This window comes from Neltuma alba, unplaced genomic scaffold (assembly GCF_004799145.2).
Source record: "Neltuma alba isolate B1F8T4 unplaced genomic scaffold, ASM479914v2 tig00003524_pilon, whole genome shotgun sequence".
NCBI lineage: Eukaryota > Viridiplantae > Streptophyta > Magnoliopsida > Fabales > Fabaceae > Neltuma > Neltuma alba.
Genome location: NW_021633313.1, coordinates 105969 through 131403, shown reverse-complemented (window position 1 = coordinate 131403; position 25435 = coordinate 105969). Strand labels below are relative to the sequence as shown.

Genomic DNA, 25435 nt, shown 5'->3' with positions numbered 1-25435 from the left:
GAATTATTATATTTTTTGCCAACGACATGCATTGGAATTAAGAAATATTAAAAGGCTAATTTTGTTCTGTAATCAATATCATTAATTGATAATTGATTAATCAAGTACTTTCAGCAGATTTTGTTTGATTAATTATTATTTGATTGTTCAAATGTCACATAAAATAATAAAACAAGTACTCCTATAGCTGTATTTATGAGAAAGTTGCTAGAACAGACCAGAAAAGAGCACAAAGCTTGTATGAAAGAGAATCTGAGCCCTAAATGATGTTGAAAAGACGGTACTATTCTTTTGCCATGTTTTGTCAAAATACCTTTTTTGTTTAATATAATTTAGAAAAAAATGAACAAATTACTTGAAATTATATATGGGATTGAATTCGTCCCGTTATTTTCAGTTTACTTTATCAAATATCCAAATCTAGCATTCTTTACTGTGTACGTTTTCACATAATTTTAAAAAATTAATAATTAAATTGTATTTATCATAATTCATAAATTAAGCGATTCCTTATAAATTTTGTATCATAACATAAATAATTCTGAAATAAAACTTGTACAGTTTATTATTGTACCAATTATTGTCTATTAAGGTACATCAATCAATTAATTTTTATAATATGTATAAGATTTATTTTATCTTATTTTTGTATTCACGCCTAGTGAATGATTCAACTTTCTATTATTAAGGTGTGTAGATTTTAATAAAGGAGCTGTGAGTGTTTAAGCACAAAATCTCATATATATGTATATATATAAATATTTTTGGGAAATTTATCCCGTCTAGGCTTAACAATGATTGAATATAATGCAGAATTTCCCTGGCAAAAAGGTAAAAATTGAAAGGAATTAAGGAATTGTAAGAAAATTAAAATAAAATTATACTATTTATAATTTATTAATAATTTGACCTATATTAAATTTTATGTTTCAGTAATGAAGATGATTTCACCCCCGCAAATCGAAAACGGCTTTAAATAGTGATATCAATTTATTATCACAAAATAAGATAATAGTGTTCACTTTAAATTTGAATTTGATAAATGGGGACCAAAATATTGATGATTTAATTTGGTCAAGAAAAAAGTCATATTTCAGGAATATTTACTTAGCATAATGGAAAGGTCGGTTTTGATTTATATTTTATTAGGTACCATTTTTTTTTCAAATAACAATAATAACATTATTTGATCATTCAAATCTTTAAAGGGACATATACTATGATTAAGACTTGCCAGCTAAACCAAAATAATACTCGAATATTGTCAAGAGAGATGAGTTAAGCCTGAAATATGTTAACAACAAACAATTAAAAAAAAAATCTAAGTATTCTCGTTCAAAACAAAAATGATTGTGCAAAACTGGGCCCTTTTGAAAATGAACTGCGATTTGGTTTGAGATTTAGTGATAGCGAAATTATCTTTTCTTTGAATATGTTAAAAAAAGTGAAATTATCTTTAACAAAAATATATTTATTAAATTAACAAAAACGACACAATTTTCACAATCAATTTCGTTCATTTGATTTTTTTTTAAACTGCTTGAATTGAAATAAATTAGGTTTTGCCCAAAAGAAAAAGTTAGGTTAAAATAAAAATGAACATAATGTTGTGTTGATTTTGATTATTAATTTATATTTTATGAATAATTATTCTGAATGCTTTGGTTTTTTAACAAAATCACCTTCCTAATACACATATATTACACTATGATGTAAGATATTATATTCTCAATACTATATAAAACGTAAAATTGTACGAGATTACAACATTTATTTGACATGAAGGATGTTACTTTTCTTGTATACAACCTTTTTTATTAGGATCTGAGCAAGTTGCAACTTAGTTGGTGGTCCAAAAACAATTTTTTTGCAACTCAATTTTATTTATTTAATTGTTTTTAAAATAGCTACACGAACTTCTTATGAATTTTTGTACTCTTCCGGCCTTAAATATAGGACCAGAGGAGTATTATGTTTGGAAAAATTATAAAAAAAGATCTTGAAATTGTAAAAACGTAGATAGGAATTCTTGACAACTTCATGTTGGGTTTGACAACTTTATGACATATTATTATTATCAAAAACTATAGTGAAGTTGTCAAGGATCCCTATCTGCGTTTTTACAATTCTAAGGTCTTTTTTTTATGATTTTTCTTGTTATGTTTCTGTGGGGAAAACTGAAAAGTGAACAAGGAGGTAAGATAGTACTCCACTTTAAATATGCATCCACTGAACCAAACGAAAAAGGGGACAAAACGTCATTTTTTCCCCTTTATTTCTCATTATTGTTACTGCTATTACTATTACTATTACTATGTATTCATAATTTATCTTTTTCACAAAATTCATACGTGATGGAGACAACACATGGATTGCCACTACCTTCTATTGACATTTATCATCATCTGTTTACAAAATACTAGTAATAAAATTTTGTTTGAGCTTGATCGAGAAACACATGCTCCTTCATATTTAATACTCCTCCGGTCCTAATTATAAGACCCAATTGACTTATTTGAGGAAATTAAGGAAGTAAGTTAAGTTGGTTATTTATAATAAATAAGTGTTGTCATTCCTAAAATATCCTTGCTAATTAAGTATATTGGCTAAAACTATCATTATTAGAAGGATTATCTTGGAAAAAAATGCATAAATATAAGAGATAAAATGGATCGGGGTCTTATAATTAGGACCAAATAAAAAGTCAAATGGGGTCTTATAATAAGGACCTGAGGAGTATAAGAATTAGATTAGATAAAAAAATTGAAAAAAAAAGAGTTGACTTTAATGAAGAGGTGGAAGTTCAATTTTAATGATCATTAATATTATTATCTTTTTGGCTTATTTTCGTCAATGGCGGAAATGTCTTTCTTATTTTTATGTTTTGATTTGAGGGGGGGGGTGAAGGGAGAGGATGGGAGATTTTAATATGTTTGATTTATGAAAATATGCTCCTGATCCCCTTAATGTAGGATTTAATCATTGAGTTAATTTTAATTTTAAATATAAAATTATTTTTTATATTTATTAATTTTCTCTAAATTATCCTTAGTGATACTCCGTGAAATATAATTAAGTAAGAGAGGGAGAGAAAAAACTAAGAAAGATGATTATGGTATTTTACAAAAAAACATGTTATATTTCTTATAATTAATTAATTTATCTAACTTTCTTAATCTAATTAAATTAGTTAAATATATCTTACATTAAAAATCAGAGTAGTAGATAATTATTTTTTGACCAAAAGAAAATAGATAAATGAGACTATAAACCTTTGTTAGAAAGAAATCTAGAAGGCCTCGCATAATTAATTGTTACTTTGCAGGTTTTTTTTTTTAAATATTTAGTTAGGGGTTCAATTCCTCTCCGTATATATGGACAGAGTCTTGTCACTGGTATTAAAGCCTCTTCAAAAAGTCTACGCTACAAAAAGATTAGTTACTTTATTTCTTTTTAACCAATTCTACGTATGGGATGAGAGAAATAAAAAAAGAAAATGAAATTTTTTAATGAGTTTGATTTAAAAATTTAAAGAGATGATATTTTAAAATTTTGATAAAAAGGTGTAAAACAAAAGAGTAATAAAAAATTAATTAAAATTTCTTAATCTTATTTTTGTTTCATTTCAACAGAGAATAAAAAGTAGAAATTAAGTATTAAATATATTATTGCAATAATAAGTTTAAAAAAATTTCTGAAACAATATGTGGATTTCCGGTGAGATACGTAGAGTCAAACAAAGAACAGCCGGTGAAAGCATCAAGGCCATTTATATCCGTTACATCAAAAACGAAAGAAGTGGACCCCATAGACAAGAACTATCGTTACACGTGGCAATTGATTAAATGGCTGATATACCTAACCTCAAGTCCGAGCATTTACATGCTATCTAATTTTTTCCGGCCAAAAAAGAAAATAGATTACTGATATATATATATATATATATATATATTTATATGCTCCTGTTTTTTTTGTTTTTTGGCTGTGAGGGGTTTGCCTATTTTTGTCAACCAAGGTTCAGGTTCACCATTCAATTCCGTACTTCCTTTTCACCCTGTCGTTACATCTCTGACATTACGCTTCACTGATTATTCTTATGAAATTCCACCGATGCCCTTCCCTCGAATTCCCTCTTTTGCGGGCCAAACCAAAACAAAAACCAAAGCATTAAAAAACCGGCCCCTTAGATATGAGGTGTTAATTTAAATCTGTGTGGATATAAAAGAAATTTTTTTTTGGTAATAACATATATATATATATATATATATATATAAAAGACATTCTGTTTTTTTAAACACATTTTCAAACACATTTTTTATTTTCAAAATGAAAAGAAAAAAAATCTTAAAAAACACTTAAATAGCCTAAATAGTTATTTAGGTTATTAAATTTGTCAAAACCTTAATTAAATCACACAACCTAAAGAGGGACTTTAAAATTTTATAAAGTGATTATAATACTCCTTTTATTAGAAACTTAGAGAGATGATAATTTTCTATTATTCCCGTATTGCATGAACGCTCTTATTAAAAAAAACTTGGTGTCTGCACTAGAAAGTCAGAAAATCGATTAAGGAGACAATATTGAGTTAATTTTATATTAAATATTACCCCCTTAATACTACAAGTGCGTTATAGAGATAAAAAATTGTTAATTTAGAATTAAAATATATTAACTACAAAATAGAACATGTTAATTTTTAAGTTTGTATTGTAATAAAATTTTATTTAGAGATTTATTGTGTGCTATAGAAACAAAAAGTTATGAGTTTATAATTGAAATACGGTGACTTTGAAATGAAACATGTTAATTTTTAAAATTGTATTGTGATCATATTTTATTCAAAAACTCATTGCAAATGTATTTTTGAGACATAAAATTATTAGTTTAGAATTGAAACTTGTGAATTGTGTAATTAAATAAAATTGTATTGTGATCAAATTTTTGAACGATCAAATTTTATTCAAAAGCTTACTGCAACTATGTTATGGAGACTTAAAGTTGTTAATTTAGAACTGAAATTTATTAATTATGAAATAGAATATGTTAATTTAAAATTCTCATTTGACTTCTAATGAAAAGAGCATTAGAGACATTTCATAAAATTTTAAAATTACTCTTTAAGTCATATAATCTAAATGGGAATTTGATAAATTTAATAACCCAAATAAAAATGTGGATTATTTAAGCATCTTTTGAAGGGATTTTTTCAAACCAAAAACTATCTTAAAATAATAAATGATTTATAGCATAGTAGTAAATTTTTTTTTCCAAATAAATAGGTTTCAAACGAAACAAAATACAACAAAAGAAATTAAAATATTATATTTTAAATCCATTATTATCCTTATGACCAGACAAGATTGAAGGCACAAATTACGGTCGGAAAAACAAAACCCATAGGCGCACAAACATGCACGGCACAAGCCATACAAAATTCCTGAAAAGTGTGCTCAAGTGGGATTAATGATACAAAATTCCAAATGCTATAATATATATATATATATATATATATATATGAACTGAAATACCTATAGTGTTGAGGGTAAAAAAAATATTCTTCCGATTCTTAATATAAAATCCATTTAACTAATTTAATTAGATTAAAAAGTTAAGTAAGTTAGTTAATTATAAAAATATGACATGTTTTTCCTAAAATACCATAATCATCTTTCTTAATACCCCTTCTTCCTCTTCTACTTGATTATGGTTGATGGAGTATCTATAAGGGTAATTCAGAGAAAATTAATAAATATGAGAAATGAGTCTTATATTTAGGACTAAAACTAACTTAACAATTGAGTCTTATATTAAGAACTGAAAGAATACTAGTAATTTTCAAAGTTATTTAACTATATTTAATCAAACCACAAAACGTTTAATCGTTGATGAATATGCATAAGAAGAAGTAACGATTTTTCTGTGAGAAGTATCTAGAGGCCCATCGTGTGAATAACATAAGGCCTTTGTAAGAGTTGAATTTAGTCAATATTTAATCTTAATACACTTTGTCTTCTAAATTCATTTTATAATTTTTTTAAAATATCTTTATTGATTTAATACACATAACTAGAAAATGATAGATTAGAAAAGTTAACTTATATTTGTTACAATTAACTATTTTAATTAATTTTTTAATATCTTTAAATCAATTATTTAGTTTTTATATTAAGAATCAACACTATTACTCCCTCCGTTCCTTATTATAAGAGACATTTGATGCTTATGGCATGTTCCTATATATAAGAGACACTTAAAAGTTGTTTCTACTTTTTTGTATTGATTTTCTATTTTACCCATATTATTGTCTCCAACTCACACTCTCTCTCCTTCCTACTTCTCTTTCTTTTAATAAATTACCATTGTTCTCTCTCATGTTCTCTCTCCTTATTAATGAGGGTATTTTTGAAAAAAAAATTATACTTTTTACATATTGATTATTCTTAACTAATTTTAACTGTTTTTTTTATCAATGTAATTCGGTTATTCGTCTCTTATAATAAAAAACGGAGGGAATATAAAATAAGAACTACTTTTTTTTTAATCTCGTAGTCAAATTCTTTCCACTTTCCACCAACATTAATGGATATTGAGTGCCTAATGTCTGTTGCTTTGTAATATGGTGAAAGAAGGCTAGCGAGAAATGGCATCAATTGGTCCTGGAAAGCGACTAGACCAATTGTCTATGTGATCTCCCCAATTCCCAACGCTTTGCCCATTTTCGTCTTCTCAATTGTTTTCTCTCTCCTCCGGTCCCTTCCTGTGTTTTTCTCTCTCTGCTCTGCTTCCGTCCTCCAGCTCCCTCCCCCCTTCTCTCTCACAGCTGTGTCCCTCTGTCTCTCTCAAGGGGTACTATAGACCTGTGGTACCTTTAGTAATCAGTCGGGGCCTTGTGCATCAGAACGGCAAAGAAAAGAAGAAAAAGGAGAAGAAAGCAGAGCACAGGCCTGTGCAAGCACTGAAGCAATTGAAGCATCAGGATTCACAAAGAAAGAAGCTTCATCGTGAGGTTAGCTAAGCCTCATTTCCACTTCCATTCGTTTCTGTCATCATTTTGCCTCTCATTACTCGCTTCTTTCCTCGTTTTAGCATCCCCATTTTTTTAGAGGATTGAAATCGGAAGCTTTTGTGTTTGATTCCAGTTTGAAGACAAGAAGTCCGTGTCTGAGTTTTTGATATCTTCCTAAAGACAAGTTTTCGAACGCGTTTCGCTTTTTGTATAGCTTTTCGTCGATTTCTTTCTAATGCTTGAAGGTATTTTTTGGGGGGTTCTTGTTGGTTTCCGTGAGCTGGTTGGGGTACTCATTGCTTTGGCTTTTCAGTCTTGTTTTGTTGTTTCTTACCGTTTGGGGGAAAGGGGAGATCTTTTTCTGTTTTCTGGGGCTTGTTCTTGGGTGTTTTTCTTACTATGGTGTGTTCGGTTGCAGGGCTTTTAAAGGTCGCAGTTTTTACTCTGTTTCCTTGAGATTTACGTTTACAATGATATGAACTTGAAAGATTAATTGCTCGATTTCTTGGCATATCTCTCAAGGTACAGCAATTTTCTTTGATATTTTTAAATCAATGGCTTGCGCCTCTAATATTCTCCAGTTAATCATTCATTTTCCTGTCATTTTTTTATATATCTCTGGCGTTCTAGATGGAATAGCTCTCTTCCAGTACGAACACAGAGCATTTAGCATCTTTCTAGTATAAAATTGGTCAGTTACTATGTTGTTCCGTTTGAAACAGTTTATAAGTAGCTTTTTTAGTAGTAATTTACGGAATACAAGATAGGAACAGTTTATAAATAGCTTTTTAGTGGTAATTTAGACGTAAGATAACATGTTTATAAGGAATTTCTCAAGACCTCTCAAACAGGCCCGTTATCTACTTCTTTTACTAGTCTGGTTTTAAGCTGAACTTGGTTCATGTTTCTGAGGCTTCAGTGCCCATTAATGTACTTTTTTAAGGTCTTACATTATTGTCTTGACTCTTAATCATAGTCATTTGGATGTTTGTCCTTGTTGGTTTTGAAATGACAGTAATTAATGAAAACTCATTTGATGTGTCATGACAGTTGTTTATGTTAATTTGAGAGCAAAATATCAAGTTGAGTGAAAAGATGATGTTCGTACTGTTTATATACTGTTGCACACGGCCTAAGTGCTTTATGACTTGGTGATCCTCGTCAGTCGTCACGTGAAAAACATAATTATGCTAACAAGACAATATTTTCTTTCTAGTACAAACATGATATGTTATTTTATTTTATACACTCACACAGTCGTAAGATAAGTAAAGCAAGAAGATATCCTTACTGTAATTTCAAAAGGATAAAGCAACTTCTTACTAACTACTCACATCTCTAGTGCTAGAACCTATGAAACATTTAGGCATTATGTAGCATAATCAAACATGAAATGTTATGAAGGAATTATCTGTTAGTGAGAGGTAAATATTTTATGACGATGCTCATTTTTCACATTGTCTGGTAGTGAAGTTAAAAGCTTCATGTCAGGTATTCACTTTGGTGGGTCCCAACGTGGGCTCAGGCTGCTAAAGCCAGATCTTTCTAGATCTTGAATCAGGACCTCAGGGAATCCTAAGAGTTATGAATCATAACAATAAGACTTTTTTCTTTGTTAAAAATCAGATTTATTATCGTAATATGTACTTATAATAATTGTAAATAACACGCTAATTGTATTTTTAACCTTCCAGTATTTCTCCTCTGTTTTCACCATTTCTGAAGTTGTAGATCTGGCGGTAGACCTTGCCTTCTCGGTAACACATGGGACAGAGATAAATAGGATTAGTATTGATAATGATTATCTTTAGTCATGATTACTTTCATAATGACTCATACCAAAGAAAAAACAACTAATTTCCCGTTCAATTAAATTATATTAGGAAAAAGGTTCTGATTATGCTCTGGGTAGCGAAACTTTAGCATGCTCAACAAGAGCTGACCAACATGTTAAATCAGGAAAAAGTAATTGTGCTTGATACTGTGTTTACACTGTATTGAGCTATTCCTTTTTTGAAGATCTCATTTTTATCACAGTTGCTACTTGCTGGCTTGATTCACTCACTGAATCTTCTTTTCTATACCTTGCTTGATGTTGAGTTCTTGTTTCTGATTTAAATTTTCTTCCTAAAACTAGTCATTTTTGGAAAGATGATTAATATTCCTGAAATGAACATTGAACTTTGAACTTTTGATGCATTTTATATGTTATTTTCGCTTCCTTGTCTACTAAATCCGCCGTGACAACTTTATACCCTGCGGAAAGCAGACACACTCAAAACTTTAATAGATGAAGAACAAAATGAAATTCCAATCCTTCATCAGGGGCCTCGATCTAAGTGTTAAAGCATGTTGCTTTTTCCTTTTCTGGGGCACGTTCATTATGGAGATCACCATCATCTTCTAACTTTATTGTTCTCTTGTCACTCTTTTCAAACACAGGCACAAAACCCATTTCACAAATACTACACCACTTTGCATACTTGGGTAATTTTCTGCTGATGGAGTCGGTCCAGCCATTGGCTGTGACGCCAAGCAAGAAGAAACTAGCTCGAACTATTGCCAAGGTTCTTCATCTTCGAACCCTGACTGGAATTGCTCCGGCTGATGGACTGAAGAGTGTTAAAGCAGATAGAGATCTTAAAGATGAAGGAGGTATTGATAAGGTTTTGAACTGGTCTCAGTCTTTTGATGAGGAAGATGAAGAATTTCATGAAAGAGCAGCGATGGAAGCTCTGCTTGCAAAACTGTTTGCTAGCATTTCATCTGTTAAAGCTGCATATGCTCAACTTCAGTATGCTCAGTCGCCATATGAGCCTGAAGGTGTTCAAGCTGCGGATCAATTGCTAGTCTCTGAGTTAAAGAACTTGTCTGAGATAAAGCAGTGTTACTTGAAAAAGCAATTTGATCCTTCACCAGAGGCAGCAATGCTGGAGGCTGAATTGAAGGAGCTTCATAGTGTTATAAAGACTTATGACATTATGGGAAAGAAGTCAGAGTCTCAGGTTCGGCTCAAGGAATCTGAGATTGTGTTTCTTAAGGAGAAGTTGCAGGAAGCTATTGAGCAGAACAGGTCAATGGAGAAGAGATTGAATCAAAGCGGGTCATTATCTGTGCTTGATAATCTTCATATATCAGGACTAAATTCTAGCCATTTTATTACAGTCCTTCGCCAGACAGTCAGGTCCATTCGAAACTTTGTTCGGTTAATTGTGGATGAGATGAGATCTGCTGGTTGGGATATTGATGCTGCTGTGGGTGCTATTGAAAAGAATGTAGTGTACTTGAAAGAGGACCACAAGTGTTATGCAATTGAGTCATTTGTTTGCAGGGAAATGTTTGACTCTTTTCAGTTTCCTAATTTCTCCCTTCCAAATGAGTCATTGCCGGAAAGAAACAGCCTACGACAGGTGTTCTTCCTGAGATTCAATGAACTGAAATCCATCAGAGCAAAAGAATATCTAGCTGAGAAGCCAAGGTCTCCATTTGCAAAGTTCTGCCGGATCAAGTACCTGCGACTTATTCATCCAAAGATGGAATCATCGATCTTCGGTGATCTGAACCAGAGAAACCTTTTGAATGCAGGAGAATTTCCCAACACTGGCTTCTTTTCATCTTTTGCTGAGATGGCGAAGAAGGTTTGGCTCTTGCATTGCTTGGCCTTCTCTTTTGAGCCGCAAGCTTCAATCTTTCAATTAAGGAAGGGATGCAGATACTCTGATGTGTACATGGAAAGCATAAACGACGAGATATTCGTCTCTCCAGAGTCAGACCAGACCGTGGAATCATACCCACAAGTGGCATTCACGGTGGTACCAGGTTTCAAGATTGGTAAAACTATTATACAGTGCCAAGTCTACCTCTCACAGTCCCAACCCAAGGTGAAAAAGAAGCACAATTCCATGAAGCAAAGGTAATGGCCGCTGGAGAGACACGAGAAGCCATTGGTCTCTGCAAGTGGCTCCATATTATTATTAGGTAGAAGAATTGTAAATTAGGTTTAATTATGAAGGGACAAGTAAAGAAAAAGAAGGGACAAGTATGTCAAAGCGGGGTCGCATGGTTAAAGCACGAAGGAATACTCAGGCCAATGAAAACTCAGGTAGGTGTTATAGAAGGTAGGATTGATTTACTGTTACTCCGATTTTGATGAGTTTTTATTGGCTTCTTGTATAAGCTGGTTGTGCAGTGTAGGACTCCAAACCGGATCCTTATTAACGTCCATGTGACTCTTATTGTCTCTATATTCCTGGGGGGTATTATTATTATGCATCAATTTACTTTCAAAATATTAAAAGAAAGCTGAATTATTGGTACAGCCAAGTATTTCTCATGCATATGGATAAAAAATGGTGAACCTAACAATTGTGAAGCTATAGAGGACGTTTGGATTATACTCTTTCGGTCTTTAATATAAGATCCATTTAACTAATTTGATTAAATTAAAAAAGTTAGGTACGTTAGTTAATTATAAGAAATGTGACACGTTTTTCTTAAAATACTATAATTATCTTTCTTAATATCCTTTCTTCCTCTTTCACTTGATTATGGTTGAGGGGGTATCTATAGGGATAATTTAGAGAAAACTGATAAATATAAGAAATATGTCTTATATTTAAGACTAAAATTAATTTAACAATTGGGTTTTATATGAAGGACCGGAAGAGTATTTTAAAAGCACTCTTGAGCAGAACAAAAATGTTGTATCCTTACTTTAGAAAATTCCATAGGCTTGAGAAGTGGGGGAAAGGACATGAGGGAGTGCATGGAGTGAGGTATTTAAAAATTGGGAACTAAACGGGATGAGCTAATTCTTCATGTATGCTCACATTTAGTTTAGTACCCGATGATGTCCTAAACCAGGTTATCTTCAATTTTATATAAGGACCGGTTGAGGCAGCATTATAATTTAACAAAACATATTTATTAAAATTTAAATTTGATAGACTGGTATTTTTTTTAGTTTTAAATGTAAAACTTATTTTGTAATATAATTGGATATTATATTTAGGATTGAAGGAATATAATTATAAGCTTCATGATAGAGAGAGAGAGAGAGTCAAACCTATGGACGTATCAGCAAGTCTCCATTGAATGGGTGGAGTTGGATCATAAGACATTATTGTGTTGCAGGGTGGGGACAGGGGATTGGGTAATTTGAATGGGGCATCTTTGTCCGTTAGCATGTTGGCATTTTGAAAAGAAGAAAAGCGCGTGGACCGTTGCATATGTAGCTCTTTTCTTTATTTTATGATCAGAGAGAGTGGGCCCACGCCCCCAGTCGTGTTGAAAATAGAGGGAAGTGACAGAGAGAGGGGGTGTCTAGCTGGGACGCATCTTTTACCAGGCATGGCATCATCATATAATAATACTACTATGTAGAAAATGATATGAAGGTGGCAGTTTTATAATTATAATGCTCTTTTTAATGTTGTTTCTCTTTTGTTATCTATAAAGAGGCATGTTGGCGAAGGGAAGGTTCTCTATTATATTAATGTTATGAATGAGTGGAGCTTTGGAACTTGGAAGCCTCTAAATTTGACTGTCACACATGCTCCATACGTTTCCATCTATTTCATTGCAAGTGTTACGATAATGGTAGTACTTATCGGGTTCTTAATTTAAAACTTAATTAACCAATTTAAGTAGATTGATGACACTTGTTAAATTAGTTAATATGATATGTTTTTTTTAAAACATCATAATCATCTTTGTTAATTCTTTTCTCTCCTATTTGATTATCGCTGGGAGAATATTGATAAGATTAATTTTAAAAAATTAATAAACATGTAAAATAGGTCTTATTTATAGAATCAATATCAACTCTCAAATTATATCCTATATTAAAGACCGGAGTGGTAATTTTTTAATATAGATTAAGAAATCATTAAATAATTTAAACTTTTGTAAAATCAATCTATTACTTTCTTAAAATGTCTCTAGTATTTGTCTATGTCCTTAATATATTAAGGCATCTTGGTAATTTTATTATATTATAAATATACAGTTTTATTCTTAATTATTTTCTTCAGAGTGTTATTCTTTTAGGAAACATATGCTAAGTAGATTTAAACTTAAAAAGCTATTAATTTTAAGATAAAACTAACAAAGTTGTATTTTTATTTTTAGGTCAAATGAAATATGTTCACATTGCCTTATAAATTTTACTAATAATGAGTGTATTAACAAGAAGAAATAAGAAATATATCATTTGATACCTTTTTAAAATGTGAAAATGACACTTATTATGGAATGAATTTTTTTTTTTTGATAGTTATAATAAAATGGAGGGAAGTAAAAGATTGCTACACAGAATTTGTTTTTGGGCAAAGGCAAGAGGAGTGAGAAAAGTAGTGAGAGAGAGGGAGTCCCGGCAAGTTCAAATCCAATCAGAAGTACCTGGAAAAAAAATGAACGTGATCCAAGCCTACATAAGGTTGGGGAAGGAAAAAGACCCAAACCTCAATAAAGAGGGCGAAGAAAAGAGCCCAAGTAAGCCCATAAGTATAGTAATATTAATATAATAAGTGAGGAGGCTTTCGAGAAAAAGCTGTCACATGTAAGGCCCATTAGATGGTAATGGGATAAGCGAGGATGAGTATTGCTGGTCAAAAAAAAAAAAGTGAGGATGAGTATTATTTTAGTTTCACCTTTAAATTTTAATTTTATTTTGCTCCAAGAGGGTTGATTGAAATTTTTGAATGTTTTGAGGGTTAATTGATATAAAATACTCCTTCTGGTCCTAAATATAAGACCCATTTTGCAATACAAATTGCACTACAAAATATGTTTTATATTTAGGACCGGAGGAGTAGCTATTAAGACAGTTTATTGAAATTCTTCCCATATATTCTAACGTCTTGATGGAATGAGTTTGGATTTTCATCAGATTTAAACTATCTAGATACATAATTTTTTTTAAAGACATTTATTTTACTGATTATAGAATCTAAAAGTAAAAATACTCTCTCAATTATGATTTTTTCAAAAAATGATTTTCCAGTTGAAATAATTAATTAAAAAATTTAAATCTGAATCCTCAATGTCTAATGAATTCGGGGTGTGATGAGCACCTAAACCGTTCCGCGTCCTAAGATTGAGATTACAGATGGAATCAAACTTGAAACTTCCCACTAATGAAGAGTTTTCATTCTGTTGGCTTATAAATTCATTGACCATATGAAACCTCTTTAAAATAGCCCGGAGATCCCATTCAAGTCATTAACTGCCTCATCGAACATCAGGATTCAGCAAACCCAGCAGCATATAATAATAGGGGGAATGAAGCTGCTGATATGTGGTTGGAAACACAAAAAGAAGAAATAATATGCAAGCATTAAGCGAAAGCAAATAATAATGGTGATGATGTGACGGTATTTGCCTTGGTTCAGACCACATTATTATTAGTGTGGAATATCGTAAAGTAAAGTGATGACGAGACCTTATGAAAGCATTCTCATTCTTCCCTTTGCCGCTATTAATGGTTCATTACGTACAAACAAATTTATGGATCGAGTTTTGCCAATTCCATGCAACGGCGTGCAGCCGTCCAAAGCAATAATGAAGATGCCATTATTGCTCAAATGAAGTTGTCAATAAGAAAACAACATGTTAGTTGTGGGACCCACCAGCTACTTGGGGAAAATTTCAATTAGAAACCTCCTTCTGAATGGATTCCTTTCCCTGCTAATTTCAGCTTTTGTCATTTTCCATTTCCGTTTCTGCACTTTTCTTCTGTTCTGTGAACACCTGAGGCGGATTGGCTAATCTTAGCCATGAAGGTTATCATGAAGAATCCTGTATTTTCGTATCATTTCATTAGGGACATTGCAACCAGACGAGACAATTAAAAGAGGAAGCAAAGAGCTTATTTAGTACGCTAATCAAACATGACTACTACTATTTTTCCCAAAGCTGTATATAAATATCTGTCATTGGTGCTGATCCATCACTTCCCATCAAACCATATACCTCTTTGAGTGAGAATGGATTGCATTCATTGTAATGAAAAATATACCATCTTTTCCTCCCAAGTCCTAAACCTTCAAGCACACCATGGTTGATCCAGCTGCCATCCTCCCTAGCTAGTTGGTTTGATATAAGCCAGATTATATTGCGGTGAATGAACTCGACTTCACTGTGACTAACACCATTGATATAGTCATTGAGCTTAGTCTCCCTTGTTGAGCCTGAAAAGGAGGCACCCAAAGAGATCGAAGTCAAATATCATGTTTGGGGTCCCCTGGAAAGAAGGGTTAACTTTGAGAGTTTGGCCTAGTTTCTTTCAGACACATGTCGTGTTATGTGATTATTATTAAATTCTGATGCATCCAGATTGAAGAGTTGCCCCGGACTTTCTGAAAGATTTCCATTTAAACGAGTTGGGAAGACAATTTCGACGATGACAAAGGGTATGTTTGTGCTATCACTCACGTATTCATGTTATACATACATACATATATGTATATATATTTTTTTTCCTTACCAAGTGATGATCCTTAACATTACAACGAACAATAATTATTCTTTGGGCTATTATTCTTTACAGACAAGGCCTTCTCCTTCTCCATGTGACAGACAGAGCATGACTGAAAGAGGTAGTCTTCTCATGGAGTTGATGTTAGTGAAATTTTTTTTTTTTTGGTCCTATTCCTTCAACTTTGGGAATTTGTCATCGTCGACTCACCTCGATCCATGTCTTCTCAAATCATTTAAATGGTAGTCTTCCAGAAAGTCTGGGGCAACTCTTCAAGTTGGAGGCGTTAGGATTTGACAATAATCACTTGACAGTGTGTCTGAAAGAAGCTTCACCAAACTCTCGAAGCTGACCCTTCTTCCCATGGGATCCCCAAACTTGATCTTTGGCTTCGATTCTCTTCGGGTCCCTCCTTTTCAAGCTGGTGGGTCCTAAACTTCTCACATATATGACAAATAAATTTGTTCAAGCTGAACTTTGCAGAACAAGGAAGACTAAGCTCAACGACTCTGCCAGTGATGTTGTCACAGTGAGCTCCAGTTCATTTACAGCGATCTCGCTCTTCAGATCAACTAGAGAGGATGGCAGATGGATCAACCGCGTTGTGCTTGAAGCTGAGGAGAAGATGGTGGTCTCTTTAATTTCAATGCACTTTCAAACCACACATGCCTCTTATTCTCTTCACACTATATCCCAAATTTTTGAATAAATATAATTGAGTCACAAAGCTATCAGAGGTATTAATCATATTTTTGCACTTTTGTCAAATAATTTTTTTTGGGGATAAAAGTCAAATTGTTTATTGTGTGTGCATGTTAATTTAAAATTAAATAAGCGGGCCTTATGTTACGTTATTATGAGGAAATTAGTTATTCATACTTGAACATAGTGTGAAGTCAATAATTCTAGTGTGAACACGTACGCATTACAGCAGCTCAACTGGCAATGTCTCTCACACCATATGGAGACCCAAACATAAGTGAGTTATTTAGGCTGAATAACCTAACAACATTAATTTGGTGATCATTGAGACGTGTGAGAGATACTGTCTCTTCCAAAGCATAAGAAATCTTATAAAAAAATTTTTAGTTCAAAATACATGAGGTTAACAGGATAGTTAATTATAATTTTCTACTTTCACCTCCTGCTAAAAGGAGGAGAGAGAATTTTCAATGGAGAGAAGAGATAATTTTCCAATCACATTTTTAATATGAGTAATAAAATAGGTAACTTTTATCAATTTAAAATATATTTAATGACTTAAGTAACATTTCTTAGTTTATGAAATTTTTTAACTAAAATAGATTTGTATAGGGTAAAGATAGACTTCAGTGGTCCATATTAGAGGGTCAAAACACACAGACACACACACACACACGTATATTAGTCTCTCATATTGTTAGAATCAATCTCACCCAAGAGGGGGGTGAATTGGGTGAGTTACAAAAATATTTTTTAAATTAAAACGAGACAGTATTGAAAAAACAGAGTCAGAGTCAGGAGGGATTTCACCGCAGAGGGAAGACACAAGATTTATACTGGTTCGGTCTTAACCACTTGACCTACGTCCAGTCCTCAGAACACCTCTGAGTATTTCACTATCTTCCAAGATCGACAGGGCTCTTGATGCCTCGGTACAGTAATTGAATCGCTCAATCACTCCCCCTTACTCCCGTAAGGATATAAACCCTCTCAAGAGTCCACACTCTTGAGTATCACTCAATAGTAATTAATGACGAGTAGTTATCGACTCTCTTGCAGAGTGAAGTTAATGATGAACACTAACGCTCAGTAATATATATGAAAACAGAGTATTGAATGCTAGACTTAATAATCACAAATAGTAGTTCCGGTATTCAATCCTCTTCATTAATGCTTCTTCACGCCTTTTATAGTTGAGATCATTAAGTAGCCGTTAGACGGAAGAGCTTCTAGCCGTTGTGACTCCGTTTGCGTGTTTCGCCAGTTTCAACGGTTCCGCCATTAATGCGTCTGAGCTTCTGACACTGTAGGTTGTAGTCTACGTAATTCCGTTGAAGAGCCGTTGTATTCTTTCTTGGTAATCTGCATATTTTAAACTTTAAACAAGTAAGAGTCTTGCGGTGTAAACTTTAATTATGAACAAGAAGAAAAACAAATTTATCATTCAACGATTTTGGACGAAATGATTTCTCTGTAAAAGAGCAAAAAGATATCCTGGTCATGCTTGATCGAAGTGGTGATCGATTATTTGTTGATCGATCAGGTTATCGATAAATAGAGTGAAAGCTTTTTAAATCAGTTCAACAATATTATCGATCAAGTGTTGGATCATTGAATTTAAGAATCATCATAGTTGACGGAAAACGTTCCATGATCGAACAAGTGATCGAACACTTGTTGATCGAACAGATTATCGATAATTCAAATGTTATTTGAAATGAAACTTCAATCATAGATGATCGAACAAATTATCGATAAATAGATGAAGGATAATGTTATCGATAAACAATGAGTAAGAATATGTTCAGCGAAAAACACAGACTATCTGGAATGATCGAACAGGTAATCGATCAATGAATATTCAATCAAGTGATCGATAAAGTGAAAAAGAAAATTTAATCCTGTAAGGTGAAGAAACTGATTATCGATCACGTTTTGTGAAAACATGAGTTTCAGGAAATTGGATGATCGATCAAATTATCGATAAGTAAATGATCGATTAGATGATCGAAAGGAAAATGGTTTAACATAATTTGATGCGAAGATAGCAATCCTGAGACTCTTTATCGATCATGTTATGTGAAAAGATATTATGCAGATAAGTTAAATTATCGATAATATGATCGATAATTAGATTGCAGAAAAACTAGATATGAGTAGATAAAGCATTGATTATCGATCATGTGATCGATAACTTTCTGATCGATAAGGTTATCGATTCAGCAGTTATGATGACTACCTGCATTAAGAGGGTTAGAGCATAATGTTCGATCATGTGATCGATAAACAAATGATCGAAAATATGATGGATAAATGATAACAGAATTAATTTGCAGAACGAGTAGAGTGTGTTACCTCTTATCGAAGTCGTTATTGATAACTGATTTATCGATCATATGATCGATAAATGCACTTCAGATTTGGTTCTTTTTATCTGTTACTTGTTTGTTTATCTGATGTTATCGATCAAGTGATCGATAATTAGCTGTAACCTTATATAATTTCCATGCTAGCGATAATCGATTATTTTATCGATCAACAACTTATCGGACAGCTCTTCGATCAAAATATCTACTATAAAACTGATTTATACCTGAACAGTTATCTGAAAACTTAGCGATAAACGTTTGATCGATCAGATGATCGATCATTATACTTAACCCAATTAATCTAACTTTGTTATCATCAAAACTATAATCCTAACACATATATGTCCAGTCACGTACGCAAATAAAAAAAAAGACTTTCATTAAACATGATCCGTCGTTGTTGCCTTCATTTGCTGGTACTTTTTTTTTTTTTGCTAGGCACTTATCGGAGGTTATCAGCTACTAAACATGGGCGCCTCTTTTAAAAGTCTGTTCCCTCACTACAACGCCAATAAAGTTTTCAGCTGAAAGGATATTCATCTTGAGGACCACTATGATATGAAACTCAGGCGGGTGTTATGTACAGAAGGTAGGATTTACTTTTGAGTATATAATATGCATTATTGGCTTCTTGTACAAGTTGGTTGTGCAGTGTAGGGTTCTAAATTGGATTCTTATTAACGTCCATGTGACTCTATCTCTGTGGAAGGTACTATAATTATATGCATCAGTTTAGTTTTGAATATTAAGAAAAGGATAAGCATGTTTGGATTATATTTTAAAAACACTTTAAGCACAATGAAGTCAATTCATTCAAATGTGAAAAGCCAAACAAAAATATAATGTGCCATTTTTAAACGTTGTGTTGACATTATAAGGAAGTGAAAGTGATAAAGAGGTTGTCTTGCTGCGACGCATCTTTTAACCAATAAAAAGTGCATTAATAAGAAGTAAAATAAGAAATAAAGCATTCAATACCTTTTTAAAATATACAAATGAATGACACTTATTATGAAGTGATTTTTTTTTTTTGGGTCGATGCTTATAAGGAAAATGCCAGAAAGTATCTTGGAAATTTAGCAATGACAAAATAAGGATTCCGAGTTTCAATAACCCTAAATTCTTGATACACTGATCCCAAAAATAGGAGGTCTATTTTTTCATTTATAATCTTTGGCGAAAAGATGGAATCGCAAGAAAGTAATGGTAAAATAGAATTCTGTGATATGAGGAGAAAAATCCTATGTCTAATATCCCTTAAATGTTCATAAACACAGCCCTCTGTTAATGGTCCCAAAAGCCGCGTGTTTTGTCCTTAATCATTGATTATTTTTGGTGTTTTGATAGTAATCCTTTTTAATTAAGCTTACTAAGCTTTACCTTACTTCCTCTTATACATTGACTTCGTCTTCATTCAAGTCAGAATATTACTAAAAGGTTCTTGCGATTCCATTATTCATTCTTTGAGAAGAGTCATTAAAGCATCATGGAGACTTTAGTGAGCTCATTGCCATGAGAAAAAAGGGTTTGTACAGGGCAATATATATATATATATATATATATATATAGAGAAAGAGACTGCAGAATTTGCAGAAAAGTTCTGGTAAAAAAGAATAGTAGAAAAATCATAAAAAATTGAAAACAACACCATTTTTTTTTTGACACACGAGATATCAAAATTTCACTCATTTTGTATAGAATCCAATGGTAAAAAGAAACAAGAAAAAAAAATATTTAGGAAGTAGGAGAAAATTGAAGGGTAGCAGAGAACGCAACAAAGATGGAGCAGCTGATACCCCAAATCCAACCGCGTAGAAGATTTTAGGAAAAAGAAGCAAAAGAAGATGCTGGTGCTACAGAGGCCAAAGTGCAGAAAGCTCAGGTAAGGCTTCATGGCTTCTGATATGGTAGATAGGGAAATAAATCTCCCTTTTGGAGTAATTCCATTGTAACGAGGTTCGTCGGGCTGAGATGCCAGCTGCCCCTTGGGTCTGCCCCTCAGTTCCCTTTTAATTTTGAGGCTCCAAATTTTTTTTTTACGGTTTTTTTAATTATTCTACATAAAATGAGTGATATTTTAATATTTTATGTGTAAAAATTGTTTTGTTTTCAATTTTTTATGATTTTTTAAATATTTAATACTCTAAGTTAAAAAGATTTGAACCATTTAAAATGTTAAATCTTTGAAAAATTATTAAAAATTGAAAAATAAACCATTTTTTACAATAAGATATCAAAATATTACCCGTTTGATGTAAAATCTAGTGATAAAAAGATCTTAAAAAAAGTATTTGAGAAGAGCTCCAAAATGAATGATTGATTTCCAGCTGTCAAGCTGGGCTCATTACAATTGCAATTGGTGTTGGGCTTAATTTTATTTTTTTTGGTCCGACGGGCTTAGTTTTATTTTACATCAATGCATGATGGTGGCCCCTTTTTCCTATCCTTCGTTTTGTGAAGGGATTTTTCCCACAATAAGATGCTTCGGCATAACGTATTGGCACCAGCCAAAAAAGAAGATACCTCTGCAGGGTGTACGGACCAAGCATAGCAGATTTGTTTGTTGTTCCTTCGCGTTTTAATTAATGTGAAATTTCAAGTTTCATAAAAAAGAAAGGAACCCAAAAAAGAAAAAAACTCTGATGGGATCTGTCTCAAACTAATTTGACAAAAGTTCAGATAACTTTATCTGAAATTTGCCAAACTAAAGATGAATTTAGTGACAGACTTTTTAACCCATTTTATCATCATCATTTTTCTAATTAAGAGTTCAATAATTTTCATCTGTCGCTAAATAAAAATGTTTTGAAGTGCTCGCTGTTGCTTCAATCTTGATGTGATTTTTCAATTTCATGGTTTCTCGTGTAAGTTGGTTGGACACTGGGCATCCATGAGACTTATCAACTCCATAAAAGGAATTTTATGCGTTTATTTACTTTCTAAGTATAAAACATCTCAATTAGAATAAAAAGTAAGTATGTGATGAAAGTTTTATTTCAACTTACGTAAAAATACTTATAAGTACTTAAAATAAGTATATGTACCTTGATAAGAGTATGGCGGCAGCGTTGGCCATTTAAACTCCCTTTCAAGTCAATATAAAAACTTTAGGTCATTCAATTTCCTCTTGTTTTTTAAAAAAGAAATATTTTAATTTCCCCTTTAGTTAAGGACACATGTACTTATTGAGGATACAAATTGTATGCAGAAAATAGAACTATGTATATTACACGACTTTAAGTAACACGCAAACTAAAAACTTCACTTCACTGGTAATATGCCTTCATGAGTTATCAATATCAACACTTCATCCTACCTTGCAATGTTCAGTCTAAAAGACTTGATGAGCAGACTTACAGAAACATACATTACGCGGCAAGAACCTGCATATTATATAAATTTAACATAGTTACAAGGGTATCACATCTCCAAAATATTAAATTTATAAAATCCAAAGCATGTCATGGTAATCTTGTGATGTATATATTTGTGATCATAATATAAGATATTCATAGTTCTAGAATATATTATAACATTTAAAAGAACTCAGTCAAAACTTAAAAATAAGAAGTTGTTTTTCACTCACCATAAAGCCAACTAGGTCCTCAATGACGGAAATGGTTCATCCTGAGGACCAGTGTGACATAAAGTTTGTCTTTGATGTGATAGAGGAATCTGAAGTAAGAATGCCTGAAATTTCTGTTGAAGAAAATGGCAACACAGACTCCCCAAAAAGTTGTTGCAAATCCAATCCCCAACCCAAAGTAGAATGAAGATAGAAATTCATCTTTTTGATTGTCATTTCCTTCAACGGGTTCGTCATCTTGTTTCGTGCAGTTCTTTGGAAGTGGAGCCCCACATAATTCATAATTCCCAATATAGCTTTGTGCATCAAACCCTTGAAGTTGAGTTCCTGATGGAATCTTCCCGGTGAAATTATTGAAGGAGAGGTTCAAGGTTCCCAGAAAAGATAATTTAGCCATGCCTTGAGGAATTTCACCCGAAAGTTGATTGCTTGAGAGATCAAGGGACTCCAAGTTGTTTAGGTTGCTGATCTCATTTGGTATGTTTCCCTCAAGTTGATTATGAGAAAAGTTCAAAGATTGTAATCCAGCGAGGCTAAACATTTCTGGAGGTATTGATCCGGAGATGTTATTACTTGATAGATCAATAGCATGCAAGAACATCAGGTTTTCATCATAAATCAATCCTTGGCCTTTTATATGCACCATAACACGGTCACGTGGTACACAAGTCAAACGTAGAGTTTTAATGCCAACTCTATAAGCCCTATTATTTGAAGAATTAGAGAAAGTCATACCTGTCAGATTTTTCAGACAAATAGGTAATGAACCTGATATGTTGTTGTCTGCAAAATCTAATATTCTAAGGGAAGCCAATTGGCATATTTGGGGTGGTATATTTCCACTTAGTTGATTAGATCTTAGTCGAAGAATCTTCACATTTTGTATAATCCAGTTCGTTGAGAATCTGGATAATTTATTTTCTCCTACATCAAGGATTTGCAACTTCCCGCAATTTCCCAGTGAAAAAGGTATCTCTCCAAATAAATTATTTTTGTTGAGATGCAAAACCACAAGGTTAGACAACAAACCAATTGATGGGGGGATTGTGCCTGTTAGATTATTGTCATCTAGCCTGACAAAAACCAATGATTTCCAATGCATCCAACAATTTGTAAGCCCTCCAGATAAAAGATTAACAGACATGTCTACATACTTTAATTGGCTCGTCCCATTCATTTTTTGACACAATAATGGAGAGATAGGCCCTTGGAAAGAGTTATATGACACATTGAACATCGCAACATTTTGTGATAATCGAGGGAGGTTGCTTTTGATTTTGTTTGAACTCAAATTTATGACGGTAGAGTTTAGTAACACGTTGGACATCTCTCCATGAATTGTGTTATATTGTAAGCGTATGTCTGGCACTCGTGCTACAAAGTCCCAAAACTTGTTTTGAGGCTCAAATGAAATTGTTGAGTATGTAATTACCAATTTCGAAAGCCATGTTTGTGTATATATCCATGCAGGAAGTTTAGAGCCCACCATGTGATCCAAATGAAGCCCTCCAAGCTGGAAAGGAGGAACCCATACAGGATCGAAGTCAAAGATCAAACCGGGTGATCCCATGGAAAGATAATTCAAATTTGAGAGATTGGCAAAAACTTTTTCAGACACGTGCCCTGTCAAGCGGTTATTATCAAAATATAATGCCTCCAAGTTGAAGAGCTGTCCAATAGTTTCCGGTAGACTTTCATTTAAGTAATTTGAACTAATATCCAACAAAATCAAGGATGAGATATCTCCCAAAGTTGAAGGAATTGGACCAGAAAAGGAATTTTCACCAACATCAAGAACCTGTAGATGTTCAAGTTGGCCCAGCCAATCTGGAATTGGACCGGAGAATGAATTTTCACTAACATCAAGAAACTGTAGATGTTCAAGTTGGCCTAACCAATCTGGAAAGAATTCAGAGCTAAAAGCATTATGAGCGAGGCCAAGAACTTCAAGCGAAGTAAAATTGACATAACGGAGAGATGGACTAATGTTTGAAAGCTGACAACTATCAAAGTGCAACTCAGTAAGGAAAGGAACAAGAGTTGCTAATTGGTGCCACTCAACTCTCCCTTGAAGATTAATGCCTCTAAAGTTAAGATATTTCAAGGAGGGAACACGAGAAAGCCAATCAAGACTATCAAAATGAAGATCCTCATTATAGGATAAATCAAGATAATGAAGATTAGAAGAATTTTTGCGTTCAAACATAGATAAGTTGGTAGAGTTTGAGATATCCGCACGATCATTTTGGATAATAGTATGGAAGTCATGATTGCTCAAATCCAAGTAATTTAGAAACTCAAGCTGAAGCAAAGATAGGTGGAGATCACCTGTAAGACGCTGACATTCGTCCTCTTCATGACAATCAGTAGCAGTGGGTTGTGCGGAACATGGGAGGCTAAGCTTGATCACTCTACCAGTGGTGTTGTCACACTGAATTCCTTCCCACTGACAGCAATCTCGTTCATCAGACCAAGTAGAGAGGATGGCATATGGATCAGAAGCAGTGTGTTTGAAGTTTAGGAGAAGATGACGGTCTCTTTCGTTGCATTGAATGCTCAAGCTGCTGCACATGCCTCGGGAGAGCATGGTTGCGAATATTATCAGAGAGCATAGCAGCAAAGCATTAGCAATATAGGGGAAGAATAAGGTATCCATGATCTCTGAAGATATGGTTTCATGTGTGAAGATATTGTCACCAATGACACCCATTTATATGCCTATAAGATGACAATTACTGTTTGTCTTCGTGACATAATCCATGAAAATATTAATGATTTTTCCTTTTCTGTCATGACTGGGCAACGCGGTGGAGTTACAGATAATGCAAAGCTTACATTTTTATATGCCCTAACCAATAAAATTATTCCAACTCCTATATTATGGGCCCTTAAAAAAGAAAAAAAAGAAATTGCTGTTTTTGAAAGTTTTAATTCTCTTTTTGCTCTTTCTTTATTGAAGCACGCTTTTTTGATGGCCGACACCCACTGAGCACTATATTATGAGTCCTAGTGAAAATTTCTTTTGGAGTTTTTTTTTTTAAAAATTTACAAGATTAGGTGAGTTAAGTGTTTTGAGCTCAGATATGTCTTTATGTTTAAATAATGTTTATAGAAATACTTATATATTACTCTTTCAATCCTTAATGTAGAATCTAATTTGAGAGTTTATGTTTGTCCTATATATAAAATTTGTTTTATATGTTTATCATTTTTGTCCTAAATTAACCCTATTGTTGCTTTCTCAACAATAATCAAATATGAGAGAAAGGGAAGGAATTAAGGAAGATAATTAG

The 25435-nt window shown here is 32.8% G+C and overlaps 2 protein-coding genes across 3 annotated transcripts; one reads left to right on the top strand and one right to left on the bottom strand.

Moving 5' to 3' along the window:
• The first annotated feature begins 6791 nt into the window (after positions 1 to 6791).
• LOC114741763 (protein GRAVITROPIC IN THE LIGHT 1-like) lies at positions 6792 to 11271 on the top strand. Of its 2 annotated transcripts, XM_028930020.1 has the most exons (3): positions 6793 to 7009; positions 7428 to 7531; positions 9452 to 11271. In XM_028930020.1, the coding sequence occupies exon 3, from the start codon at positions 9511 to 9513 to the stop codon at positions 10924 to 10926; it is 1416 nt and encodes a 471-aa protein (XP_028785853.1). In that variant the 5' UTR covers positions 6793 to 7009; positions 7428 to 7531; positions 9452 to 9510; the 3' UTR covers positions 10927 to 11271. The 2 variants fall into 2 exon arrangements, with proteins under 2 accessions (XP_028785854.1, XP_028785853.1); XM_028930021.1 differs by lacking the exon at positions 7428 to 7531 and having other exon boundaries at positions 6792 to 7009.
• A 10890-nt stretch (positions 11272 to 22161) lies between these two features.
• Positions 22162 to 24852, bottom strand: LOC114741769 (receptor-like protein EIX2). Its single transcript, XM_028930027.1, has one exon. The coding sequence runs from the start codon at positions 24850 to 24852 to the stop codon at positions 22162 to 22164; it is 2691 nt and encodes an 896-aa protein (XP_028785860.1).
• Between the last annotated feature and the right edge of the window lie 583 nt (positions 24853 to 25435).

What these genes read in the sequence shown, in the direction of transcription:
- LOC114741763 (XM_028930021.1), top strand. Translation starts at nt 9,511, where the DNA reads ATGGAGTCGGTCCAGCCATTGGCTGTGACGCCAAGCAAGAAGAAACTA.
- LOC114741769 (XM_028930027.1), bottom strand. Translation starts at nt 24,852, where the DNA reads ATGGGTGTCATTGGTGACAATATCTTCACACATGAAACCATATCTTCA.